Source organism: Drosophila grimshawi, unplaced genomic scaffold (genome assembly GCF_018153295.1).
Source record: "Drosophila grimshawi isolate 15287-2541.00 unplaced genomic scaffold, ASM1815329v1 contig_1369, whole genome shotgun sequence".
NCBI lineage: Eukaryota > Metazoa > Arthropoda > Insecta > Diptera > Drosophilidae > Drosophila > Drosophila grimshawi.
The window spans coordinates 2,139,059-2,164,779 of NW_025062891.1; the positions used below are offsets into that span (position 1 = coordinate 2,139,059).

General features: G+C 35.2%; 1 protein-coding gene across 19 annotated transcripts; it reads right to left on the bottom strand.

Moving 5' to 3' along the window:
• On the bottom strand, window positions 1-24,803 carry LOC6560091. 19 transcript variants are annotated; one of them, XM_032735091.2, is made up of 29 exons: window positions 24,751-24,803; window positions 24,087-24,594; window positions 21,173-21,329; window positions 20,925-21,091; window positions 20,399-20,434; window positions 15,685-15,867; window positions 15,376-15,519; window positions 15,180-15,313; window positions 14,931-15,111; window positions 14,531-14,845; window positions 13,746-14,060; window positions 13,032-13,676; window positions 12,786-12,968; window positions 12,585-12,722; window positions 12,325-12,507; window positions 6,390-6,521; window positions 5,850-6,173; window positions 5,588-5,776; window positions 5,376-5,513; window positions 4,669-4,884; window positions 3,959-4,141; window positions 3,410-3,541; window positions 3,029-3,187; window positions 2,432-2,588; window positions 2,205-2,371; window positions 1,988-2,144; window positions 1,763-1,929; window positions 1,513-1,695; window positions 534-921 (listed from the first exon to the last, which is right to left on the bottom strand). In XM_032735091.2, the coding sequence occupies exons 2-29, from the start codon at window positions 24,304-24,306 to the stop codon at window positions 734-736; spliced, it is 5,493 nt and encodes a 1,830-aa protein (XP_032590982.1). In that variant the 5' UTR covers window positions 24,307-24,594; window positions 24,751-24,803; the 3' UTR covers window positions 534-733. The 19 variants fall into 19 exon arrangements, with proteins under 19 accessions (XP_043070273.1, XP_032590999.1, XP_032590982.1 ...); XM_043214338.1 differs by lacking the exon at window positions 3,029-3,187 and having other exon boundaries at window positions 1-921; window positions 24,751-24,765; XM_032735092.2 differs by lacking the exon at window positions 20,399-20,434 and having other exon boundaries at window positions 24,751-24,765.
• Between the last annotated feature and the right edge of the window lie 918 nt (window positions 24,804-25,721).

The following is a 25,721-nucleotide window of genomic DNA, read 5'->3' on the forward strand; positions in this document are numbered from 1 at the left end:
TTCAATAATGTGTTTCACGAATTTTATTTTAATTATTTTATTAATCCGTAATAGTTTACTGTAGAAATTATGATTTTTGCTTTAATATCATATAATATTATTGTAATTGTATTTAAATATTATTTTAAAAGTAATTACTATGACTTGAGCGTTGAATTCATTGTTTATTGATTGATTTGTTAAAATGTTTAAGTACATAATTGTGACGTGAAATTATATTCATATTGATATTGATTAATTATGGAAGCAGCCAGAAAGTTGACTCATTAAACACGGTTCTCTCTCAAAGGTAAATGTAGTTTATGTAAAAATATATAGTATGTAATATTTGCAATGTTCTGTCACCAGGGACTCTCGCACAATACTTGGGGCAGTATATTCGGCACTGTCGTTCTAAAGTCATTTCTTAAAGTCGTCTAATTTAGACGATTCCATGATGATAGTTCGTTATTTAATGTATGCATGATAATGTTTGTGCATTTGTGTGTGAGTAGTTGTGTCTAGTGTGTGTGTGTGTTCCTTTCGCTTTTAAATTAATTCATTTGCTCTCATCCTCTCTCTCGCTCACGCTCTCTCTCTCACTCTTCCTTCTTCCAGTTTTTCGTTCTCTACACGCGGGCACGCCCTTGTTGTAGTGGTTGCAATATCGTATGTTCTTCAACAATTTCTAGTTACACAGCAGCAGCAGCAGAAATAAGCCCAGCAGCATTCACATTTGACCCACTCGATCACATCACGACTGCTTCGGATGCTGCACGGGTGGCGGTGGTGCCGGCTTGAAGCACTGCAGCAGGAACGCGGTGTAGACAACAAAGGCCACGGCCAGTGCTATCAGAGCGTACATGAATATATTCAGTTCCGGCTGGCGGAAACGATTCTTGCGCAGCCATTCGAGCACCTCATCCTCCGAGAGCAAATCGCCTGTAAGATATAAAGATGACCAGATGAAAATGCATTTTCCATACCAAACTGGTATTCCTTATTGTGTTTTAATATCTGATATATTTAGAAAGAATCAGTCTCAAATTTAGAAAATCGACAAGAAAGGATGTTGCCTATCTTAATTCAAGACTGATTTTTTCTACAATTTAGAACAAATATTTCTAAATTTTGTGTTATTTATTGCTTTATTTTGCTGCATTTGCATATTTTGCAAATTTCTTTAAAAATATTGTTTTTTTTTTTCTAAAAATAACGGTTTTGCATATCTACTTAATATTATATACAATTTCTGAAAAATGTATAATTATTAAAATATTTTTTCATATATTTAGAAATTAGTTTTCAGGTCGATTTCAAAATTTAAGGCGATGTTTTTCTTTCTTTCTTCAATATACTTTTTAAATATTTTCTAAAATATTACTTTGTAATATATAAAACTCTTTTCTATAGACGAAACTGAAGGAATTAATGAAATAGCTATCCTAAGCATTAAATTACATTTAAATTGAGATCTAACTTGTAGAAAACTTAAATTGCCACTGAACATTACAACAACCGATTTGTACTTGCCTCTATATATGCTAGGAAAACGGCGACGGAAATATACCATGGCTGGCAGTTTGGTAACGCCCCATTTCTTAGCATAGCGCGAATCGGCCATTTTCACAAAGGTTATATCCAGATTATCGGTCTCGCTGTCAATGTTTTCCAGTTTTTCCAACGCCGCAACGCTGTCAGGCTGATTGTGTTCATCTAATAAAAATACAACAATCGTTTAGAAATGTATATATCCAGCAGATCCAGCGATTTTTTTGCTTACAAAAGAACACGGAAATAAATTCGTTTTCTTCGAGCAGCTTGTCAAGCATTTTGCGATTGACCTCCTCGATTTCGTTTTTAATTTCGAATACATCCTGCGATGTTAGCCAGGTGATGACCTTATCATGCTGATGCATATCGCCATCGTATAGCACAGGCACTTGTTTTCTAGGATTAAAAATTAATTAAATTTTGCCTTACTGAAAGTTCTCAATGTTCAACTCACCGGAAATATACCAGAGATGGTATATTGACCACTTCATATTTCTTGGCTGCTTCAACGCTGGTTATTTTAACAAAGTCAATGCCAAACATATCAGCCTCGCCATCGATTTCCTCAAGCTCCTCAAGAATTTCCTCGCATTCAGCACAATCATCATCATCTACAGATATATGATAATTGTTATGACAAAAAATTTGTGTATTGCATAGGTTCTACTTACAAAAGAATACCACCAACAAAGTCGATTCAGCCATTAGACGATCCAGCATGCGTTCGTTCACCTCCTCGATTTCATCGGCCAACTCACGATTATCATCGTCAATCAACCACTCAAGCACAGATTGTTCATTCTGTAGATCACCCTCAAAGAGCAGTGGATTGCCATTGCTGAGAATTAAATATCAAGAATTATATTCAATTTTCAATTGGGCTTTGCACAAAAACTACCGGAAGTAGACCAAGGCTGGGAAAGTTTTGATGGAATAACGTTTGGCCAGCTGAGGATCCTGGATCTTAACCATGTGTATTCCAAAAACATCGCACTCATCATCAATCAGTTCAAGACCCTCCAATATCTGATCACAGATATTACAGTTGATTTTGTCTGGCAATATACAAAATTAACATCTTAGATAAGTATGCCAATAATATTGTAAGACTTAAGAATGTGAAGCGTACGCTTTGTAGTAGATAAGTTAGATAAGTTATAGATAGGCACGCATAGAAAATAGTGGGATAGAGAAAACGCCAAAACAAAAGGTATTCGCGCCCAAACTAAATTCTCTATTTATTGTTACAATGGAATTCGCAACATTTTATACGAAACTCGAAAAGGAATGGCCTAAGTTAACGACGGGTTCATTTAGTTTGGTCGATAATACGTTTAGAAGCCTGGTTTAGTAAAAGAGTTGTGGAAGAGAACAGTATTTTAGGCATAATATGATAGAAGTAGTTTATCTTGTTAGAGCTCGAGAAAAACATGCGCATTATTCAATTGATTTTTGAAAGTTGCGATTTGTGTGCACGAATACGAATACGGAATACCTTGTTTTTGGATACGTTTTCTTTTACGTGAAATGTAGTTTTGTACGAATTGGCTGGATGAGTGTTTGGAGGTAGTGGTCAGGTTGCTTTCTACAAGACTAGAGGGTGAGCAGAAACTCCGACAGTAAGCGGGTGGCTTGCCCCTCCGCTCAGTCGGCACTAATTGGATACCGATTTGTTTTTGGATATTTTAATTTATTTATTTTTTTTTTTTTGTGCGGCAGGAAATAAATATTGTTTTGATTGGTTTGGTTGTGTTGTGGTGGTGCAGAGAGATATTTGTGTTGTGGTCGTGCAGTGGTGGTAGAATGCCAAGGGATATAATTGATATTGTGTGATAATTATGAAAAGTTATGTTGATTGCGGGTGAGAATAACTTACAGAAATATACGGCAAGATATTGTGTCTCCTCGACCATAGTTTCAAGCATTTGGCGTGTGATTAACTCAATGCGATCTTCCGTTTTCTGTGTTATAAGCCATTGGAGGACTTCCTCCTCCTCACTGAGTTCACCTGGAAATTAAAAGGATTTAAAATGATGAAAAATCGTTTTCATTTTGCGGTAACAGGAAAACGAACGTAATGCTCAAATTTGCGAAAACAGAACATTTTTTTATTTATTGTGAAATCTGATACTATTTCATAAAGAATTTGTTCTTTATTGCTGTAAAATTCATTTGCCGTACTCATGAATGCAAACTAACTATTTGAAATAAATATTTTCTTCTTTTATCGTTAGATCAAATTGATATTAGGATTAACTTGGTATGTCTATTAGGGATACCTTGGTGCGCCGAGGAACGATAAACATGCTTGAAGCACTTTTGAATGCTTCTGTTTTTTATGCTACTCGACAAGTTTAGAAAACGATGATATTAAAACTCCTATCGGTTACCTAATGATGCATATCTGATATGACAGTTTTCTTACCTTCAAAAACATTTGGTATGCCACCCTCGAAGTAGACCAGAGCCGGATATTCGTGTACGCCGTAGCCATCGGCGACGGAGAAGTCCCGTGTTTTGACAAATGTTATGCCATGTTTATCGCAGTCATCGTCTATATTCTCCAGTTCCTCGAGCACTTTGGTGCACTGTTCGCACCCGTCGGCATCTAAGAGAGCAGTGATTAGGGGAATACGGGGAAATGCATATTATAACAAAGAGTGCACAGTAAACAAGTGGGGGGAAGTTGAAAACACTACGAGCAAGCACTACACTTAGCACAACGTGGGGAACAGAGTGGAAACTTGTGTATGTTGAGAAAAGCATAATACATAAAACATAGAACGTAGCACAACGCAGCAAAAGTGAGACAGATTAACGCACAGAGAAACAGACAGAGACAGATAGATAGATAGAGACAGAGAGAGAGAGAGAGTGTGTGTGTGACAGAAAAACAGAGGGGGAAAGTGTAATATAGAATTCGGTGTTTTGGGTTTGGGGGCTCTGAAGTTTTGAGATGCGCTACATCATAATACCGGGTAAGACATTCTCATACATATGGAGGATATGTACATGTGTATATATGTGTGTGTGTGTGTGGGTGTGTGTTGTTGTGGTTGTGGTTAAACATTATTGGACTCATTCCATTTGTGGTGTCTATACAAAAGTTATTAAATTTGTCACGTATTGCGCTACCATCATCATGTTTGCTGGCCATGGCATCCGTTGCTGCACCATCGCCACCACCAGCACCACCGGGCTCGCCGGCAGCTGCTGCTGCCTCAGGATCGCTGCCAAAGGCGGCGGCCGCACTGGCGGTGCCGCCATCCTGTTGCTGCTGCTCGCGCTCCTTTTTCAGTCGCGCCTTGCGCACCGCTTTCGAATTGCAAATATCACACTTCGTTTTGTTCCCTACGTTTTATTATTTTTTGTTGTTGTTGTTGTATTTTTTTAGTGCGATGTTACGTGTAGTTTTTTTTTTTTGTTTAAATTTTTTAAATAGAAATATAAATGTTGTAAAAAGTCTTTTTGGTTAGATACAATTGAGCGTTGAAAAAATATATAGTAGCTTAAAATAAGTAATAAGTTTTTGATTGGTTACGAAAATTCCCAACAAGATTTTGACTGCAAACTGTTTGCGCAAAAGAGTGAGCATAATTCATATCGAGTACTTTATTGAATTTTGTAATAATGTTGTACGTGGTGTTTGGAAATGAGACAGATAATGGACAAGTTTCGAGGCGCTGCAAAGTAGGCCACACATTTCGAATAATTGTGTGCTCGATATGAATGCATGTCACCAAACCGATTGCAGCTGTTAAACGCTTGATAAACTTAACACATAATCAAATTTCTGTATTTGTTAATTAAATATCGAACGTTTTGGTTTTTATTGAACTTACAGAAATACACAGCTATGGAGCCAGACTCTTCAATCAAGTGAACCAGTCTTTCGCCTTCGAGATCTTCAATAACATCTCCACTTGGATCCTTTTGCGTAAGCAACCAAGATAGGATTTGTTCTTCCTCATAAAGATCACCTGTCAAATCCATATACAAATATATATTTATATTTATGTTTTTATATTTTATTTTTTTTTTTACTAGTACAAACCGGCGTATATAACTGGTTCCTTAGATGTGGGCTTAAAGAAGACAATGGCTGGCAGTGCGAAGACACCATATTCCTTGGCCATTTGCTTATCATCGATCTTGACAAAATCAATGCCCGCATTATCCGCATCATCATCAATGTGTTCCACCTCAGCCAGGACGCGAGGACACTGTTTGCACTCATCGCTGTCTGTAAATATTTATATATAATTATGTAACTGATATTTATATTCGCTCGACTTTTACTTATTAGTAATACTTACAGAAAATCACCGCCACATAATCGGAATTTTTGCGTATTTTCTCAAACATCTTGCGATTAACCTGCTCAATGTGATCGGTCATCTCCATGTTGGCGGGACTTGTTAGCCAATCGAGAACTTCCTCCTCATCATCGATATCGCCATCGTAGTTGATGTATTTGCCCTTGCGGAAATAAGTTATACCAGGTGGATTTCTGAAGCCATATTTCTTGGCCATCAGCTTATCGTGCATTTTCACAACATAAATGCCATATTCGATAGCCTCGTCATCGATCAGTTCAATGTGTCGTAGCACACGCGGAGAATCAGGATCATCTTCTTTATCTGTAAAGATTTAGATACGCATATGCCAAAATGTCCCTTAAAATTGTTTCGAGAAAATCATAAAAACAATTTTTGTTTTGTTCGATTTTTGCTTGTTTTTGGGCAGTTACAGTTTTTAGTGGGCTCGCATTGTCAGACTCTCATAAATATATCGATAGAATTTGTTTTTTTTTAGAACTTTATACTTAGTATACCTTAGTTGTTGTGCATACTTACAGAAGACAACCGCTAAAAAGTCTTTGGTGCCTATATATTCAATTAGTTGATCTCGATTAATAAGCTCAATGCTTTGATCGGCCTTTTGCTCCAGTATCCAATTGAATACCTCATTGTTACTATCCAAGTTACCTGCACATCAAATATAATAAACTTTTAGTAATTATAGTGCTCATCACTGTGATAATTCGTGTTTTTTTTATTGATGATAATTTTCAACATACCTGTACGCTGCAGTTTGTCAATCAATCAATAGATTTTTCTTTTTAAGCTAAATTATTAAATGTTTGTTTCTTTTTTTAGTGCGTTTTTTCCATTTTCATTACCGCAATAATCTCGAAAAACATTGGGACATTTTTTTAGGCAGTGGTAATTTGGATGACATTGTTTTTAAAATGTATTCAACATTTTCTAGAATAATGCAAAAACTCTTTTGGTTATACATAAGCTTAACAAATCGTTTTATATAGATGAGAACAAGAACCGCTGACGAGTATTGAAATCAATTTAATGCTTTCAACAAAAACAACCAAAACATTATACATTTTATTCTTTTTCTTTGTTTCTTTTTTTGTGCGAACGCTTAATTATAGTAGAAACCTAATTTGTATGTGTTTTTCTTTTATTTATTCATGTGAAATTTACAATTGATTCTTTGCGTTATTCAATATTACAAAAATAATTTCCAGTTATTACATATGTATATAATTATATAAATAGTTCATTTAAAAAGAGTTAATAAAACTTTAACAAATACATTGCTTGAGTTCCCTTCTATTTTTGTTTGTTTTTCTTTATCTTTACAGCTGCTGTTCAACAACACATATTTTAAAATTCTTACAAAACAAATGTGACTCTCAGTGAAAAAGGCTTACACAATAAGCTAATGAAAATTAAAATAGAATTCGATATTTTTCAAATATCGATAACAAATCGCTAACAGTGAGTCTCAGAAGTGAGAAAAAAAAACAATATGGCGAGCATTGTGCGAGGCCAGTGTGTACAAATCGAATCAGAGATTTGACAGCCATTCATAATATTAAGTATACGAACTGTATGGTATGATGAATATATTGGCGAGTTTTGTTATATTTTAAATATGCGCTTGCTTGTGTTTTAATTGCCACAACAACAGAGAAAATGAGTTTAGCTATAAAATATACAAGTATGCATGATAAGTATACAAGCACACAGTTTACAGTTAGCTATGTAAATAGTATAGTTGATTTTTAGTTTGCTTTTCTCTTTACTCATTGTAAAAATGTTTAAAAAATATTTTGGTTTTTCTTTCGTGTTTATACTAGCTACATACATAAAGGTAAATTGTATATTGTAACAAAAAAAGTAGTAAGTAGTATCAAAAAGTTTATGCTCAGTTATTGACGATATTTTGTATTTATTGTTAATTACGAATTTTTTTTTAGCTAAATATATACCTGAAGATCTGAAGAATTTGATATATATTTGTTTGTTAATAGTAAGTTTTATTGTTGCAGTAATTGCTTTATATTTGAACAAAGTTTTATTTGCGCAATTGATATCCATTGACAAAATGCAACAAATTTTAGTTTAGTTTAGTTTACAATTGTAGTTTTAGTTTTAGTTTTATTTTTAGTTTTACAGACAGGCAGCCTCAAAAGTGAGTAGTCAAAAGTGCAAAAGTACCAAAAGTTACGATAAGTGAATTAGTGAATTGTAGTTTGAGTTGCGTGCCAGCATTACTATTAATAACAATAGTTAAGGCTTTAATAGTAATGCTGGCCAGTTGATTTTCTACTTGCGATAACCGCTGCAGTACGTGTGGAACAAAGTGTAACAGTTCATGTTTGTTTCATTTGTGAGTTTTGTTTTCAAGAAATTCTCTTTTAACATTTACATTTGATCAGGTGTCGGCGAACGTATGAGTAATATTTAATAGTAAAGTAACGCATTCTTCCTCCAAAACTAAACCCATTCCTCATGATGCACAGTGTAGTTTAAGTTTTAGTATTACATAACCAGATGAGTTAAGTTACTGTTGTTGCTGTTGTTGTTGTCTTTTCGGATGCATGTTGCACTTACAAATTATGATAATGACAGTCACAAACAAAATCACACATTACAATTTATGTTTATAGAATTACTGTCTGTTGTTCAAGGCTCTTACAGCAGATTTCTTAGTTCTTAAAAATATGCGTGCTTTGCTTTCGTGCTGTCGCTTTAGTTATTGTTTTTATCATTGTTCTTTTGCTTGTATTGTATTGTAATTTTTGTTGCCTTTTGGCAACATGACAACACTGCGTATGCGTGCTACTTTAGTTATTGCATATCATTGAATCATACAATCATTGAATTGCTTTATTTATGTGTTATTCAGTTTAAAATTGTTGCCTTACTCCCACAGAGAGATATCCTGAAAAACGAGGTCATACAAATTTTTTAGTCGATTTTGCAAAAAATTAATGCCTGCAAGACACAAAAAAAAAAGAGAAGAGAGAGAAATATACAAATCAAATTACAACCAGATATGTCTGTATTTGTGTGTTGGGTGGGTGGTGTGTGTGCACAACAACAACTACAAGTGTAAGCAAAATGATTAAAAACAATACGGAACAATCTGCAAACGAGTTTGTGTCTTACAATTTTGACAAAAAAAAAAAAAGAAAACTAAATATTATTTATGTATGTATGTATTTCTTTTTCTTGTTTTAATATTTTGAGGGGGATCGCGACGTACCGGTTTTAACGTTCAGCTTATTGCCCGACTTCTTCGACGACTTCTTTGTCTTCTGCACCTCAAGTGATTCATCGTCGTCCTGTTCCTGCTGCTGCTGCAGCTTGGGGATGGGCTTCTTGGCCGCTTGGCCAGATCGCTTGTTCGCATATGATACCTTCACCAGGGGCACATCATCATCATCATCATCGTCGTCGTCATCATCGTCGCGGCGCTTGGACTGCTTCCTTTGGGCGACTGGTTTGGCTGCTGGTTTGCTTGGAGTGCTCGATGTGGCGGCAAATTTGAAATTGCCACCTTGACGTTTGCTCGATTCACCATCGCTGTGTCCGATGCGTTGGGCCGTCATTTTAGGAACTTTCGTTGACTTCTCCAATTTGGTTGGACAGCATTGGAATGGTTTGTAATCGTTGGGCACAAAACTGTTGCCGCGCTTAGCTGAATGGCCGTCGTGACCCAATCCAACATAGAAACATTCGTCATCTGTGTGAGCAAACAAACAAAAACATTTTGTCAGATTGTTTTAGTTCTTTAAAAAAATTGTTTTTTGTTTTTTTTTTTTTGTTTTTGGTTTTTAAAGAAATCACTAACAAGAAAGTTCATTACGAAATAATCAAAAGTAAACAAAAATGCATAAAGAGTAGGCGAGAAATACGAAATAAAAGTCGTAAAAGATGCTTTTATTTTTCAACACGTTCAAAATTACCACAAAGAGCAGTTAGTACGATGTTCATTGTATTTTTTTTTCTTTTAATTTTTGCATATAGATTGATAGATTGATTTCTTTCTAGAGTATAAAAGCGTGCTTTATGAATGAACAATATTTTAAATTCGTTTCAACAATAATTTTGCTACTCAACTAATAACTGACAAAATGCTTTTGATGCTGACTGTACAGGTTTTCAATCCTAATTGAGTTTTATACTACAGTTCATTGTTTGGATCGTTGTACATTTTTCGTAATTGTTTTTAATATTTTTTTTTTTTTTGGTTTATGTTTAGTTTTTACTTTATCACGTTGCACAAAGACGCCTTTGGTTTTGGTTGTAAAATTATAAAGCAGAGCCGGTTCGATATTATTTATAAACTAACAGATAAAAACAATTGCTTATGTATTATGTAGAGAATATAATTATGTCAATAATCAGAATAATGAAGTTATTAACCATTTTTTGTTATATTATTTTTTGAACAAACAATTAAATTATAACTTTTCATAATATAACAAATTAAAATCGATTTTTTTTTTTTTAAATATATTTTCAAACATTGTGTCAGCTATGATTTTTGCATTATTTTTTAATTATTTTTACCAAATTTGTTCACTTTTTATAGAAGTTTAAGATTGGGAACTTCATACAAGATTGTAGGTAGATCGAAGCTTTGGATAGGTCTTAATACATTCACGAGGGCAAACATTGACGAGGCTTTTAGTGTGTGTGTGTGTGTTTATATATGTAGATATATATATATATAGCATATCTCCAATTTCAGTTTATTATTGTCATATGGGTGTAGATGAATTTATTTATATTTTTTTTTATCACAAAAGCTATGCGCAACACATTTAGAATATCGCGAGTAAATGCTTTTGTTACCTTTGTGAAATGCATTTTTAGGATTCCATTTATCGAGGTCTGTAGATAGACAATTAATATGCTGTAGTGTGAGTTACTTTGGAGTATCTGAGTTGTTTTTCATATTTTGTGTTTTGTTTGGCTTTTGGTTTTGCAGGTCAGGGAGGAGATCACAACAATAAACAACTTCAGTTAGTGCGGCAATGGCAACTCACATTCACGTATTACCTATTTCATCTATTAGATGACCCGCGCAAAGATCAGAAAGCCGATGTATCGTTCTGCCTTTGGCTTTATGCTTATATATTTGCTTGCTGATATCTTCTTCTTCGTCATTGTCATCATTTTTGTCATCGTTATCGTCATCGTTATCGTCATCGTCATCGTTATCGTCATCGTTGTCATCGTCGTTATCGTCATCCTTATTGTTTTCATTGTCATTTTCTCCATCTTCATCGTCATCGTCATCGTCATCGTCGTCGTCATCGTCTCCGTTATCGTCGTCATCCTCATTGTCGTTTTCATTCTCGTCCTCATCGTCTTCGTCATCGTCTTTGTTTTCTATATCATCGTTATCTTCATCGTCATCTTCATCTTCATCATCATCACCATTTTCATCGTCATAATTTTCATCATCGTCTTCGTCATCATTATTGTCATCGTCATCGTCTTCATTATCGTCATCATTATCGTCACCGTTGTCGTCATTGTTATCGTCCTCATCATCATTTTCATCGTCGTCGTTGTCGTCATCATTATCGTCTCCATTCTCGTCATCGTCATCGTCATCATTATCGTCATCATCATTTTCATCGTCATCATTGTCGTCATCGTTGTCGTCTCCATTCTCGTCATCGTCATCGTCTTCGTCTTCGTCTTCGTCTTCGTCTTCGTCATCATCTTCATCATCTTCTACATTCTCGTCATCGTCTTCGTCTTCATCATCTTCTCCATTCTCGTCATCGTCATCGTCTTCGTCTTCGTCTTCATCTTCATCATCGTCTCCATTCTCGTCATCGTCTTCGTCCTCATCATCGTCATTTTCGTCATCATTATCATTGTCATCGTTATCGTCGTCAGTATCGTCCTCGTCATCGTCATCGCCATTGTCATCGTCATCGTCATCGCCATCGTCGTCGTCATTTTTCGTATGTTTTCGTAATCTTTGATTTCGGATCGTTTGCTGTAGGCGTTTTAGTTTCGCTCTCTTATCCAGATCACTTTCTTTTGGATAGCTCAACTTAACTATTTTCTCATCACTTCCATCGTCATCGTTGCCTATTGTATATAGCGTATATATCAAAAGTATTCATTACGTTTTGCTCGTTTTATGATGGCTATAAACGGGTAGAATGATATTTGGATATATCCGACTTGCTTGGATTTGATATGCAATCTCTTTTAGTTCGGCCAAGATATTGTGGGCTCAACTGATTTGATATTGAATGTTTGGCTTATGAGCGTGAGTTAGAAAGCAGAGAAAACATTTGAAACAAGAACGCTTACTCTTTTGATTGATTAACCACTGCAGCACACGATTTTCATTTTTGAGATTACCTACAAAAAAAAAAAAACAAAAACGAAATAAACAACGATAGGTGAGATTACATGAGTTTAGACTATATATTGAAATATATTCGCTTACCATCATACATGATCGGAACGCCTGTCTCATAGTAGACTAAAGCAGGGAATGCGAAAATGCCAATTTCATGGGCTAGCTTAACATCATTCGATTTGACAAACTGAATGCCATGCTTATCGGTATCGTCATCGATGTTCTCCAGCTCTTCCAAAATACCAGGGCACGTTTCGCAGTCATCGTCATCTATTGGCAATGGCAATAACTCAATATTATTATTCTTATCAACTTAAATATTGATTATTATTGATGTGAGAACGTACAGAAGAAAACGGCGAGATGTTCAACATCGTTGATCAACACTTGCAGCGTTTTCCGATCAACCGATTCGATGACGTCAGCCGTCGATTCATGCAAATCGATAACCCACTCGAGGATTTCCTCTTCCTTCATCAGATCACCTTCGAATATAACAACATTTTAATATCTATATAATACTAATAAAGTTATCTGTATTTACTTACCGGTGTAAATTGTTCTAAACTTATGTCTATAAAATGCAAGTGCCGGCAAACCGGGCAAATCGTATTCCTTATCAATATCATCGTCGGATGTCTTTACAAAGTCGATGTCTTTTTCCTCGCATTCGTCATCGATGTTCTCCAATTCGTTGAGGATTTTCTGGGCCTTCTTATCCCCCTCGGCGTCTGTAAAGTGCAAGATTATTTCGTAAATGAAGAAGTCCATTTTACAATGCTTAATTTACTCACAGAAGAACACGACAACATGATCGTTTTCGGCCAAAATCTTATCCAGCATTTTAACATTGACCTCCTCGATTTTGCCGGGAATTTCGAGGGTTTCGTCATCAGTAATCCAGGCCAAGACTTCGTCCTCGTCATCCAAATCGCCCGTAAAGTGCAATGGATCACGATTTCTGAAGAATACCAATCGTGGATAAGATTTGACGTTATATTTCTTAGAGATGCCGGTATCCTCGGTGGTAACAAATATGATGCCAGCCTCATCCAGTTCATCGTCGATGCTTTCCAACGCAGCCAAAGTGTGATCGCAGGGCTCGCCCGGTTCGCAGGGACCCGTAAAGAAGACAACAACGTACTCGTGCTCATTGATCAGATTGACGAGAATCTCATCGGTGACCTCTTCAATGGTCGCCGTTTTCTTCTGCACCAGCAGCCACTCGAGCACCTCATCCTCGTTCATCAGATCACCCTCGTACAGAGCAGGTATTTTATTCTCAAAGTAAATCAGTGCGGGCAAATGATCGAGACCATATTCCTTGGCCTCGGCGGCATTATCGATGCGGACGATGACGATGCCCTCCTTTTCGAGTTCATCGTCAATGTTTTCCAGTTCATTCAGAATGCGCATATCCTGTTTGTCATCCTTGTCGTCTGTCAATTTAAATAATCATATTAATCAGTTGGAGTTCAGTGAGTTAAGTGTATGCTTCGATTGCGTACAGAAAATAACCGCTAAATGTTCAGTGTTTTCGACCAATTTGTCCTTCATTTCGTCGGTGACCTCGGGAATTTCGGAATAACGCTTCTGATGCACCAGCCAGCCAAGTAGCTCATCTTCTTTCATTAGATCACCTTCGTAGATGTGTGGAATACCACGTTCAAAGAGTACAATCGATGGTATTTCATCGATACCCCATTCCTTGGCTTCCTTATCATCGTCGATCTTCACGAATGCAATATCGTTCTGATCGCACTCATCGTCGATGTTTTCCAATTCACCGAGGACTTTCTGTGATTTCTTTTGATCTTTGTCATCTGTGAAAGATTGTAATCAATTATTCTCATGATCTAATTGATTGATAATTGAAAATGGAAAACGATCTACAGGCCTTCTAAGGTTTAAAGACCCTCTGCTACTACTGAAAAGCTCTCTATATTTGCAACTGATTTCATACTAAGAAATATTTTCAAAAATAAATTTAACTAACCGAATTTAATAATATAATTACCCGAATTTGTTACTAAAATCATTGGAGAATTTCCGGTTTAGTTTTTTTTTTATGGATTAGTTGAAGCGCTTTTAACATTAATAAATTGATAAGCACATCGAGCAGAAGGCAGCTTTTGCTTTGTTACGATTATATGGCAGACACTCAGACACACCCCGGTTTTACAAAGTACAACATATAATATATATATACATGTATATATATATACGATCTATACATTATCTACAGCTGAAATAGGGTATCCGGTTTATTTGGTTTGTGCGGGAAATCACTTACAGAACAGCACAGCAACGTGTGGCATTTTCTCAATGATCAAATCCAACATTTCATCGGTAATGTCTTCGATTTGATCGGAACTTGTTTGTGTTTCAAGCCATTTCAATAGCTTCTCCTCATCCTCCAGATTGCCTTCGTATATAGTTGGAATGCCTTTTTCAAAGTATATCAGTTTAGGAACTTTATTGATGCCATATTCGACGGCCTCCTCGGGATTGTCGATTTTCACGAAAGTAATGCCCAAAGCGTCGCATTCATCGTCAATGTTCTCAAGTTCTTCAAGGACCTTTTGGGATTTCTTGTCGTTGTTGTCGTCTGCAAAACACGTCAGATGATCAAAATGCGCCATACGTTTTTCTTGTAGATAATCTTATTGTATTGAATATATTTGTATATTTACAGAACAGCACTGCAATGACGCGTCCTTCTTTAATCATTGTATCGAGCATTTCATCGGTGACATCCTCGATCTCATCGTGTTCCAACTGTCCCAACAACCATTTCAGTATCTGTTCCTCATCCATGAGATCGCCATCGTACACGTTTGGAATTTCTTTTTCAAAATATACAATTGCCGGAATCTATAAATCATAGATTCATTATCAATATTGCTGCGCTTCAACGATTTAGATGCAATTCTGTCCCGTACCGATTCGATTCCGTAATCGGACGCCGCCTTGACATCATCGATCTTAACAAACTGTATGCCATGCTTATCGCAGTCATCGTCGATTTGTTCGAGCTCCTCCAGCACGGTCATCGAATCATCATTGCCATGATCATCTGTAGATGATATGTGATGTGATCGATAAATCTATATCTATATCGCGGATCAATATACATACAGAATAGCACAACCAAATTATCAATATTGCTAATCAGCGTTGACAGAGTCTTTGAGGTAACATCCTCGATAACATCATCCTCATCACCGGTCGATTTATTTTGCACCAACCACTCCAAGACATCCTCCTCACGCTGCAGCTCACCTGCGGCACAGACACACATTTTGATAATTAGGCAACAGAAACAATCAAACGATTTGTTCTGATTTACTAGTTTTTTTTTTGTTTGTTTGTTTTGTATATGGATTGTATGATGTGTGAGGAATGTGGGGAACAACTTCTACATGTAATTGAGCTGGTGTTTTGTACCTTCATAGATGATCGGAGTCTGGTGGCGATAATAGACCAATGCCGGCAGATTGCCCAAGTTGTACTCATCGGCCAATGCCTCGTCGTGTATTTTCACAAAACCAATGCCAAGCTGGTCGGCCTCATCGTCGATATTCTCCAATTCTTGCAAGGCCTTGGCGCACTTGCGGCATTGCTGTTTATCTGATAAACGATGTGCAAAGATTAGATATAGTTTTCTCTCAAGCTCTGTAACTCCTGCTATGGTTGACAATAGACTTGGTTTTTTTTTTCTTTGGATACTAGCACAACAAATATTGTAGGGTATTCTATTAGTATTTGTTTGCTTGCGGGCTGTGGTTGGGGTAATTCACAATGTGCTATTTTATTTTTTTATTTTTTTTGTTTATAAGTACATCAGTAACGTAATTATCGAACCATTCTCGTGTGCAGTTGAAAGGTTAAGGTTAATAGTACAAAGGAGAACGAATTGACGTTAGGGTGCATGCAAGACAAGAATAGAATCGTGAGAGCTCTGAGCAATTGCAAATGGTTTTGCTTCATTTGGTGTTGCCAGCAATGGTGTTGAAAATCACATTACACCATCGCATTCAATCGTTTGTATACAAAAGTGAAATTTTAAGTATAATCATTGTTTACAACCTGTTGAGAATTGCGTTTCATGTTTGCCCCTGCAGCGGAAATGAAAACATTGAACAATTGAATTGTAACCGAAATTTACTTATAAATAAAATCCATTGGGATAAGTTCGACATTTACCTTTCCGCTACTTCTAACTAAACATATGAAAGCTCCTCGCTCTTTAGCGCTTCCGACATTTATCAATTTTGCTTTGCGTTAGTGTTTACTGAGCTTTCCTTCTGGCATGCGGCACGTATACGTAATATAAATATCACAATTTCAAATATTTATTTTACAAATTGCCAGCTTTGTCTTCAGCACAATTCAATAAACTTTAAGTATAAAAAAGTATTTATATATTTATATCTTATGAATTTCTTTACGTTTCTCTATTTGATTATATATGCACAATATATACATATATATATATATATATATGTCTGTAGTTTTATATGTATAGATATAATTTATAATAAGTTAAACAATAAACAATAAGCTATTAAGTTTCAAAACTCTTAGCCTTGCTTAATGTTTAATAATTTATATTGAATTGTTATGTTTGACAACCGAGCAAATTCTTAACAAAAAATAAAATGTCCTCAAGCTTTAGCGAATAAATTTCTTTGGAGCTATTTTCACTGGGTGAGTGTGCTTTGTCAAGGTGGCAAGGCCACACGCACCTACATCCACACCCACACCCACAATCACACCCACACATGCACACTTACACAGATACACACACACACACATATAAATGCTTATTCTGTGTATATGTTACTGCGCTAGTGACTAAACATGTTTATGTTTATAGTTTTGACAGGTTTTTGCTGAAATTGTACGTTTAGTATGCGAAATGCAATAATGAATTTGCCGCAGACTTGGGCAAATACTAAAAATAGTGCAAGTCAGTCGGCTACAGCGCACACTTGCCGCATTTACTCGCACAACTAAAGCCACACACACACACACGCACACACACATAAATACATATATATTTATTATGTAAAATTGCATTGGCTGCAGCTAAAGAGCTGCCCATAATGACATCCATGCCGGCTCGTGAGTGCCAGCATCTTGATGTTTTGCTCTGTGCTAAAGCAATTAAAACTGCTGTCTGTCTGCAGTTTTAAGCAAAAAAAAAAAACATAAAAATACAATCAAACGTGTTTTTTTTATACCCTGTAAACGGCATAAGACATTAGTTTTCTGTTTAGCTTGAACAATATTTTAGGACGTTTTTATTGCACTTATTTTCAAATTTTATTTACTTTTATTTTGATTTTGCTCTGCTTTTAGTCTACATTATAATTTATTTTAATTATTATCCTTTCGTTCTGATTCTCTTGTATTTAGAATTAATGTGTACGTTCTTATAAATTTAATTCTAAAATTTTATAAGACACATATATATAATATGATATTATAATAATATTATAATAAATAATTTATAATATGTTACTGATTGGATTTCTTTCTGGGTTTCCCCAATCGTTGCACTAAAAGTCGAACCATTTAATATCTTAAAACATACAGAGTTACAAATTGTGGAGTGTGTGTCATATTAAATAACTAAAAAAAAAGTAATAATAATCAGAAAAAACTTTGTTGGTATTTGCATAAACTGTTCGTTCTTAAAATTCACTTTGAATTGGGGGTCTTCAAATAAAGGGTATAGAACAGAGAGATCGCAACAAGCTCATGCGCGTTTGTCGATGCGCTTAGAAATTTCGACAAAAGGCAGAAAACAATGGATGCAGAACAGACGGAGCCAGAATATCTTGTTCTTGTCTCACCTACATGCTGATCATCTATGCGAAGACCTTTGTGCGCTGTCTGCGCTTTATAAAAATACATGTCGTATTCAAATATACATACAGACAAGTACGTACATATTCATACAATATATGTATGTGTGTGTGTGTGTGTGTGTGCATGTGCGTCTATATATGCACGCGTATATACAGTTAGTTGTCTGAAAATTGAGCAAAAATAACAGCAACGAAAAATCATTTTGTTGGCCAACCAACTGCTTGAGTTGCTATTTATAAACCAAAAATTGTAGGTGGCTCTGATGTGTTGAAAAAATACAAAAAGAAAAAAAAAAAAAGAGCTTAGAACAAAAACAAATAAATAAAACTGCTACACTTTGGTGTCGCTGCCCTCAACCCCCCACTGCTCGCAATAAAGCCAATTGGTTTATGTTTTCTATCGAAATGTTCATTTCCTTTGTTCCATAAACTGTGGCCAGCATATATTTCCATCTATATGCTGGCGATCTATTCCAATGTCTTTAACAATTATATCATAACTGAAATTTATTCTTAATAATTGATTAAAACAGACACCAATAGACACATTTTGAGTTGTGTGTTTGTTGCTGTTGCTGTTGCTCTTTTTCTTGTTGTTGTTGCTGTTGTTGTTGCTTTTTCTTTTAATTTGTTTTCTATAAGACTCGTTGGATGGGGCTGGTTGCGTCCGCCGGGCTGCAAACATGGTCTGGCGCTGAGCCCAGACATTCATTTGTAAGAGCTGTGGCTGCTCCTTCTGAATCGCGTTCATCTTGTTGTTGTCATTTTATTTTTGTACGTATACGTAATATTTGTATTTTCTTTCTATTTGCCAACTTGTTTGCCAGTTATATTTACATGATCTACCAAAAGTCCCTTACAGTCACAATGCTCAACTACATGATGAGTTAACATCAGAATTCTATTCCAAGAATATAGTAAATATATATACATTTACACATATATACATACATATATACATTTCTTATATTTGGCCCCAAAATGTGTGCTTAGACTTTCCTTGGTTATAAATATATAAACTTTGCTTGGGGCCATTTTTATTTATTATAAATTTCAGAATTTGACAAATTGCAAGTTTTTTACCAGAGCAAAATAAATCGTAATACGTATTTTTTTTCGCTAAACATCACCTCAAAGGAAGACGTCACACAGTGAATTCATGTTTCAAAATATATTCAATATTTGAGCACTTTGAAAATTACTTTAAAATTGTAGAGCTTGATGAGTAATTATTTTATACCTTGTTTTATCTTGTTTAGGAAATGGCATATATGTACTAAATGGTTCCTAGAGGGGACAAGCTTGTAATATCCGGGCTTTATTCGGCTTCTTAGATACCAATATATTTGTTATACTTTTAATGCCAAGCTACTATTTTCCCATAACCATAAAGTAATTGGTTTCTTATCTGGAGAAAACCCCACGAAAGACTATGAAAATCAGAACAATGCTTTAGAAAATTGTGTGAGATCTGTAAATTAAATATAACATATAATCGCTTAGATAATACTATATTTTCGTAATCCTCATTAAAAACCAATCTACTATTTTCATATAACAATAAAAACATTTTTAAAATATTTGGTGACAAATCCCACGAAAACTATATTGATCAGAAGAATACTTAAAAAGATATATTAATATTGGGAAATGTATCTAACATTAATAGTTTACATAAAAATATATTTGTAATTATATTTTAATTTTATTTTCTCGTTTCAATAACAAAATTTTTGATATGTTACTCAAAATACTAAATAAAAAATGTTTGGCATCGTCAAAGCACATCTATTTTTTCCTCTTTGCAATAAACTTTTTATAAACTGTGTTTAAAACTGCGATAATCAGAACCCTGCTGATCTGTGTCTCAGATCAAATAGCTACGTAAAATTGGCTGATTACAAACAATTTCTTAATTGGAAAAAGCAAACTTTTTGCTTATTTTGCTCATTATATAGAATTAGTTATAGATTAGCAAGTTTTTAATGCGGGCGACAGATAAGAAAGTTCACATATATAGTTCACATATATAGTTAGAAAGTGTTATACATATTTACATATATAAATATATTTACATATTGGTACAAAGGTTGGTGAGGGTTTTGTGCATATGTAGTTACAGTTTTTGGGAAAATTGCTTGATTGGATTCAAAAATATGATGAATTGGATAAGTTTAAAATTGGTTTTAATCGGAAACTAGGTTGAAAGTAGGTTTTTGAGTGGGTTTGAGTGGTTTGGGGGGACACAAGTCAAAGGCAACCCATTAACATATGCACAAACTTACCCATTACCCTGGGTGGGCATGTTTCATGATCAGGACCTGTTATCGTTTGAATAGATACAACGCATACATATATATTGGCTTATGTAAATATGCTTAGAATGTCTGGGGCAACAATTACCGCCCGCCGTTATGTATGTATGTATATAAGTACATAGATAAATATAGTATAAATATATTTTTAGTTAAGATGCCGCCGTTGTTTTGCTTATGTTAGTTACAAGTTACAAGATAATAAAGTTAATATCTACATCTAAATACATAACTAGGTAAAAAAGTATTTATCGATTGTACCTAAGTTGTATGAATTTTAGTCACAAGAGAGCTTAACTTTTTTTGGTTTTGTTTTTGCTTTAATTATAACTTGGTTTTTTCTTTTTTGAACGCTAAAAACTGCAACTGCTTTGAAGTATAAATAATCAAAATATTCCACCAATAAATATAAATAATAATCATAGATAAAGTTAAAGATAGAAAAAGAGAGAGGGAGAGAAATGTGTTTTTGCAGCAAGGAATGATTTGTACTCACAGAATAAGACGGCAACAAAATCGGTATCCTCGATAATCTTGAGCAATATCTTTGCGTTGACCTCCTCGATGCGATCGGGCAGATCCATTGCCTCGAGCGAGGTTAGAAAATCGAGCACGCCCTCCTCATCCATAAGATCACCATCATAGATGATGGGCTCCTTTTCCCTATCGGATCAGTAATTGAAAATGCAACTTTCAAATTTTCAATCTTTGTTAATCTTTTTTTTGGTTTATATTTTCATTTACCTGAAGTAAGTGAGCGCTGGGAAGTTCTTGATGCCATATTGTTTGGCTAGTCGTTTGTCGTTAATTTTAACAAAATCCACACCGAATGAATCGGTGTCATCGTCGATTTTTTCGAGTTCCGCTAAAACCTTATCACAGGTCACACAGCTACGCGCATCTGTAAGCAACAACAATTCAACAATTGGTCATATTATAAAACTATCTTTTTAAGATTCTCGGAAAAGTGCATAAAGATACCAACATAAATTGACGGCTGGCAACTGTCGCATGTGACGCCAAATGTCGCAGCGATTATTCATAGCGATACAGGATGCCTCATCGGCAACGCATACTTGCCCCTTCATCCCCCATCATCCCCACCCCGCTGCCCTCATCCCCTCACAATACACACTAAAGTGCAAGAACCGCTGATGACATTCTGGGGCCCAGAGCCCAGGCTAGTGAATGAAATGACAACAGCAAAAGAAATTTGCGTTGCTTTCATTATTATTGTATATGGTTAACAAACAGGGTATATACATAAGAGGTATATATGCTATATATGTGTGGATATGGTCAGCTATTAATGTGTGCACAACTGCCAACAGAATTTTGGTAAATTAATTCATAAAAATTGATGTGGCCACTATTAGGGAAATGAATTGTACCACAAAAAGCCGTTGCTGATGTGTTGGCGGCGTCGGTTTCGGGTGGTTGCATGCCCCTATATTATACAATTGCATCTATATAAAAGTAAATTTGTTCGGGTTTTATTTTGGCAACGATGTGTGCCAGTTAAAATAGATTTGCACTTGTTTCATATAGTTGTATATAAATATAAATATATAAATAAGTTGTGTAAAAGTGTGTAACGGGCAGAAGACAGCATCTCCGAGCCCATAAGTTATGGAGTCCTGTATATCTGTCTAAATTTTGCTTTATCAGAGCTTATAGAGCTCAATTTAAATACAAATTCTCTTTACCATTTCAGATCAAGTTTATTTTGTTGTTATTTTATCGACAACTTCCTGAGATGCGCGAATATCGAAAAGAATCGATCATTGATCATCAAAATTTAAAAAAAAAACAGCTTTCCTACCCAGTAAGAATATTCCAGAATATTACATTGATTATATAAGATCGATTGATTCTATCGTTATTTTATCGACGTCGTCCCAAGTTATTGCAATATCGAACAGTATTTACCGATAACAATAAAATCCACAATTTTCGAGAAACAGCTTTCCGAACCAGTAAGAATAATTCCTAACGTAAAATTCAATTGATTTTATCGTCCGTTTATTGATAACTTCATAAATTGAGCTAATATCGATAAGAATCGATTACCGATAATAACAATTCAAATTCAAATCCGAAGAAAATAAGAAGATCAGTTGGGCAGCAGCAAAGGAATTCGTATATTACTATTTATCAAATTACACACAAGTATTTCCTTTATACATATTCAACTTGCTAGTTTGAATATCTTAGGCTTAGGGTATCTGCTGGTCGAGCTTACTCGACTACCTTGTTGAACTTCGTTTGTTTAGTGTACACAAGTATGTGGATTTGCTTTTATGGTTTCTTACGGGCATCAAATCAAGAAGGAACAGATGTTGCATCCATATTACGTATACGCATTATTTGATTTGGTTTGAATTGATTTTAATTATATTTGCCCCCAGTTTACACAGATGAATGGTATCCGCTAGCAATATACTGCAATAAAATCAATAGCATTTACTCGAACTAATAAACAAACTTTCGCTCTGGCGAATTACAAGCAAAATTCTATTAGCTGCCATTTGCGTAGGCTTTTCTCCGGCTCATTTATAGTATTTGAATTTTCTTTTACTGCTTGTTTGAGGCTTCGTGTGCATAAATAAGTTCAGTGTCAACAAGAATACATTTTGGAAAATTGTGAAATGTCAATGCTAAAGCGAATTTAATTATCTTCGTGCATTAACAAATGCATTTGATAAACTTGAAATCGTTTCAAGTTGATTTTTAATTAATTTACGGCATTGAAGTAAATTTTCCATTTTTCCTTGAAAAGTAACCATATCCAAGATCCGAAGGTGATTGGCCAAATATGTGAACGTTGCTATTTTAAAGCTGATTAATTATTAACACGCAGCGTTTTGTTTATGTGAGTTTTGCATACAATTTCTATATTTTATATGCTAGCAATTTATTCAGTTAAAATTTTAATGGCAGCCCATAAAAAAAGAAAATCTTTGGCACAAAAAGAGAGTAAATTTGAGAATTTGTTTTCTTTTGGGGAAAATATGAGCCTCATTTTCGATAGCTAATTACAATAATTAAAGGGGGCGCCACCATTGGCTAGCTTATTTACTGGCCAATTTTTCAATCTATTTTTCTTCTTTTTTTTTTTGAGAATCCAAAGCCTTAAAAGCTACTCTGACGACACACATCAGAGATAGATACATAGTGCAGATAGTACTAAAATAAGAAGAACAAAAACAACGCCAATTTCTCACAGCCAAAGCGATTGCTGCTCATAAACAGAAACGCAAAGAGACAGCCGGGGGGGAAAAATAGAAACAAAAAGCGAAAAAAACGAATAGAGACTACTACCAACAAAAAAACAAAAAAAAAAAAAAAAAACGAAAGAAAAAAAAAACTAAACCGAATGAAAATCTCGAGACATTTCGTACAACGAAATTTTTCACATATTTTCACTTGTATGCGAATTTTTAGAATTTTCACTAGAGAAAATTTATATAATATGGCTTCTGTTACTATTTCGAGTCGCACGGCCATCGTGCGTTGTGAAGCAGATTAAATCGAATGGTTATCGCTGTGCCCGGATCTCGCATATCTCGCCCATTACTAGACACACAAATAAATCTATATATTTATGTGTGTGTGTGTGTGTGTGTGAGTGTGTAAGTGTGTGAGTGTGTGTACTTACACCAGAAAACGGCAACGTAATCCTTGTCGGCCAATAGCTTTTCCAACTGCTTGGCATTGACCTCCTCGATGACGGCCTCCGGCTCAAGCGGTGGCGGCGGCGGCGCCGCAGCAGCTGGCTGCGATCCTTTCTTGTTAGCGCAATTCACATATCCGGGAAAACTCAGTGCCAGTAACGTACACACGAGCAATGTCAGAGTTTTTAATCGCGTGAATGTCATCTTTCGATTTCCTTCAATACGTTCTATTCAATTCAACTTTTTGACTTGGCCGTTGCGATTTTTTTTATTTTCTTTTTTATTTTTTAAACTCTGAACTCAAACATGCGTGCGTGTGTGTGGTGTGTGTGTGTGTGTGTGGATTTATCTATTTATTTTTTAGTTAATTGAAAATTCGTCGTTTAGTTGCGTTGTCGTTATTAAAAAAATTTATTTTTTTTTTTTTTTTCAAAATTATGGCACTATTTTTAGTTGAAAATCTTATTTCTTTGGCGTACACTAATACATATTCTTTGTGCGCATATATATATATATATACAGTCAAAAATATATATAGGGTATATGTGAGAAAATTAGATTATATATATATATATATATACATATAAAAATATATATATATATGTATTTATATATTTCTATTAATTGAATGTTTTCCGCGGACTGTACTCTTTTCAGTTTTTCAATTTTGTTCCACTCCGTGCAGAGGTCCGCTCGCAACTGAAAGTCTTTTGGTGAACATTCTATACCATTGAAGAGACCCAGTCGCGAGCTTTAGGGATCTTATATTTCGGGCATTATAGCTTTTTGGCATTAGCTTTCGGAATGAGAAATAGAGCGAGAAACGACCCGCTGCAAGATCGTACAAAGCGTATGGTGAAATTTCTTGGGCAACGAGCGAGAGACTTTCGCATCGTCTGCTTTGCGTTGCAATTCTTTGTTTATGCATCTCCACAGCTACAAACATATAAACATCCATACGTATATTTGTATATATATAGAGACGCTCGGTGGTCTTACGAAACTTCCTGTAAAAACAAAACACGCAAAGTACGCAATGTGTGTATGTATGTATGTATGTGTGTATGTATGTACACCTGTCGGTATATACAGCGAGGAAGAAAGTGTAAGGAGGAATTGTGAAATGCGTAAGTGTTTCCAAGCCACAACAGCTGCGAGCACATTGCGGCATTGAAGCAAAACAAAATCAAAATTTGAGTGATTAATATATGCAAACGATGAGATCTATTTATTCCCAAACATATACGATTTATTGAGATGCGAATGCAATGCATATCAAAGCAATAAATGAATAAATTAATTTATTATTATCATATGAGTAAGGCAGCCTTAAATGATAATAATGTGTTAGTTCAAGAATCTACAAAATAGCAATATGCTAAAATGTAGTTATTCATGGATTCTTGAAACATCTCGTTATTAACAATTGTATTCACTTCTGATAAAGAAGTGCAAGTAACATTAATTTAAAATAGTGAGTATCGATATTAGCGTGACGATTTTAATATCGATGCACGCCAACGGTAAGTAACAGTCGATAGTTTTCAGTGTGCCCGTCTAGGCATCGTAGTTTGTGCAATATATTTTGTGGCTTGCAAGATTCGGTCGCACTGCACACA

Coding starts and splice junctions, on each gene's coding strand:
- LOC6560091 (XM_032735091.2), bottom strand. CDS start 24,306: ATGACATTCACGCGATTAAAAACTCTGACATTGCTCGTGTGTACGTTA. Junction 5,514..5,587: donor GGAACCAGTTATATACGCCG/GTTTGTACTAGT, acceptor TGGATTTGACAG/GTGATCTTTATGAGGAAGAA. Junction 2,589..3,028: donor AAAACGTATCCAAAAACAAG/GTATTCCGTATT, acceptor GTATATTGCCAG/ACAAAATCAACTGTAATATC.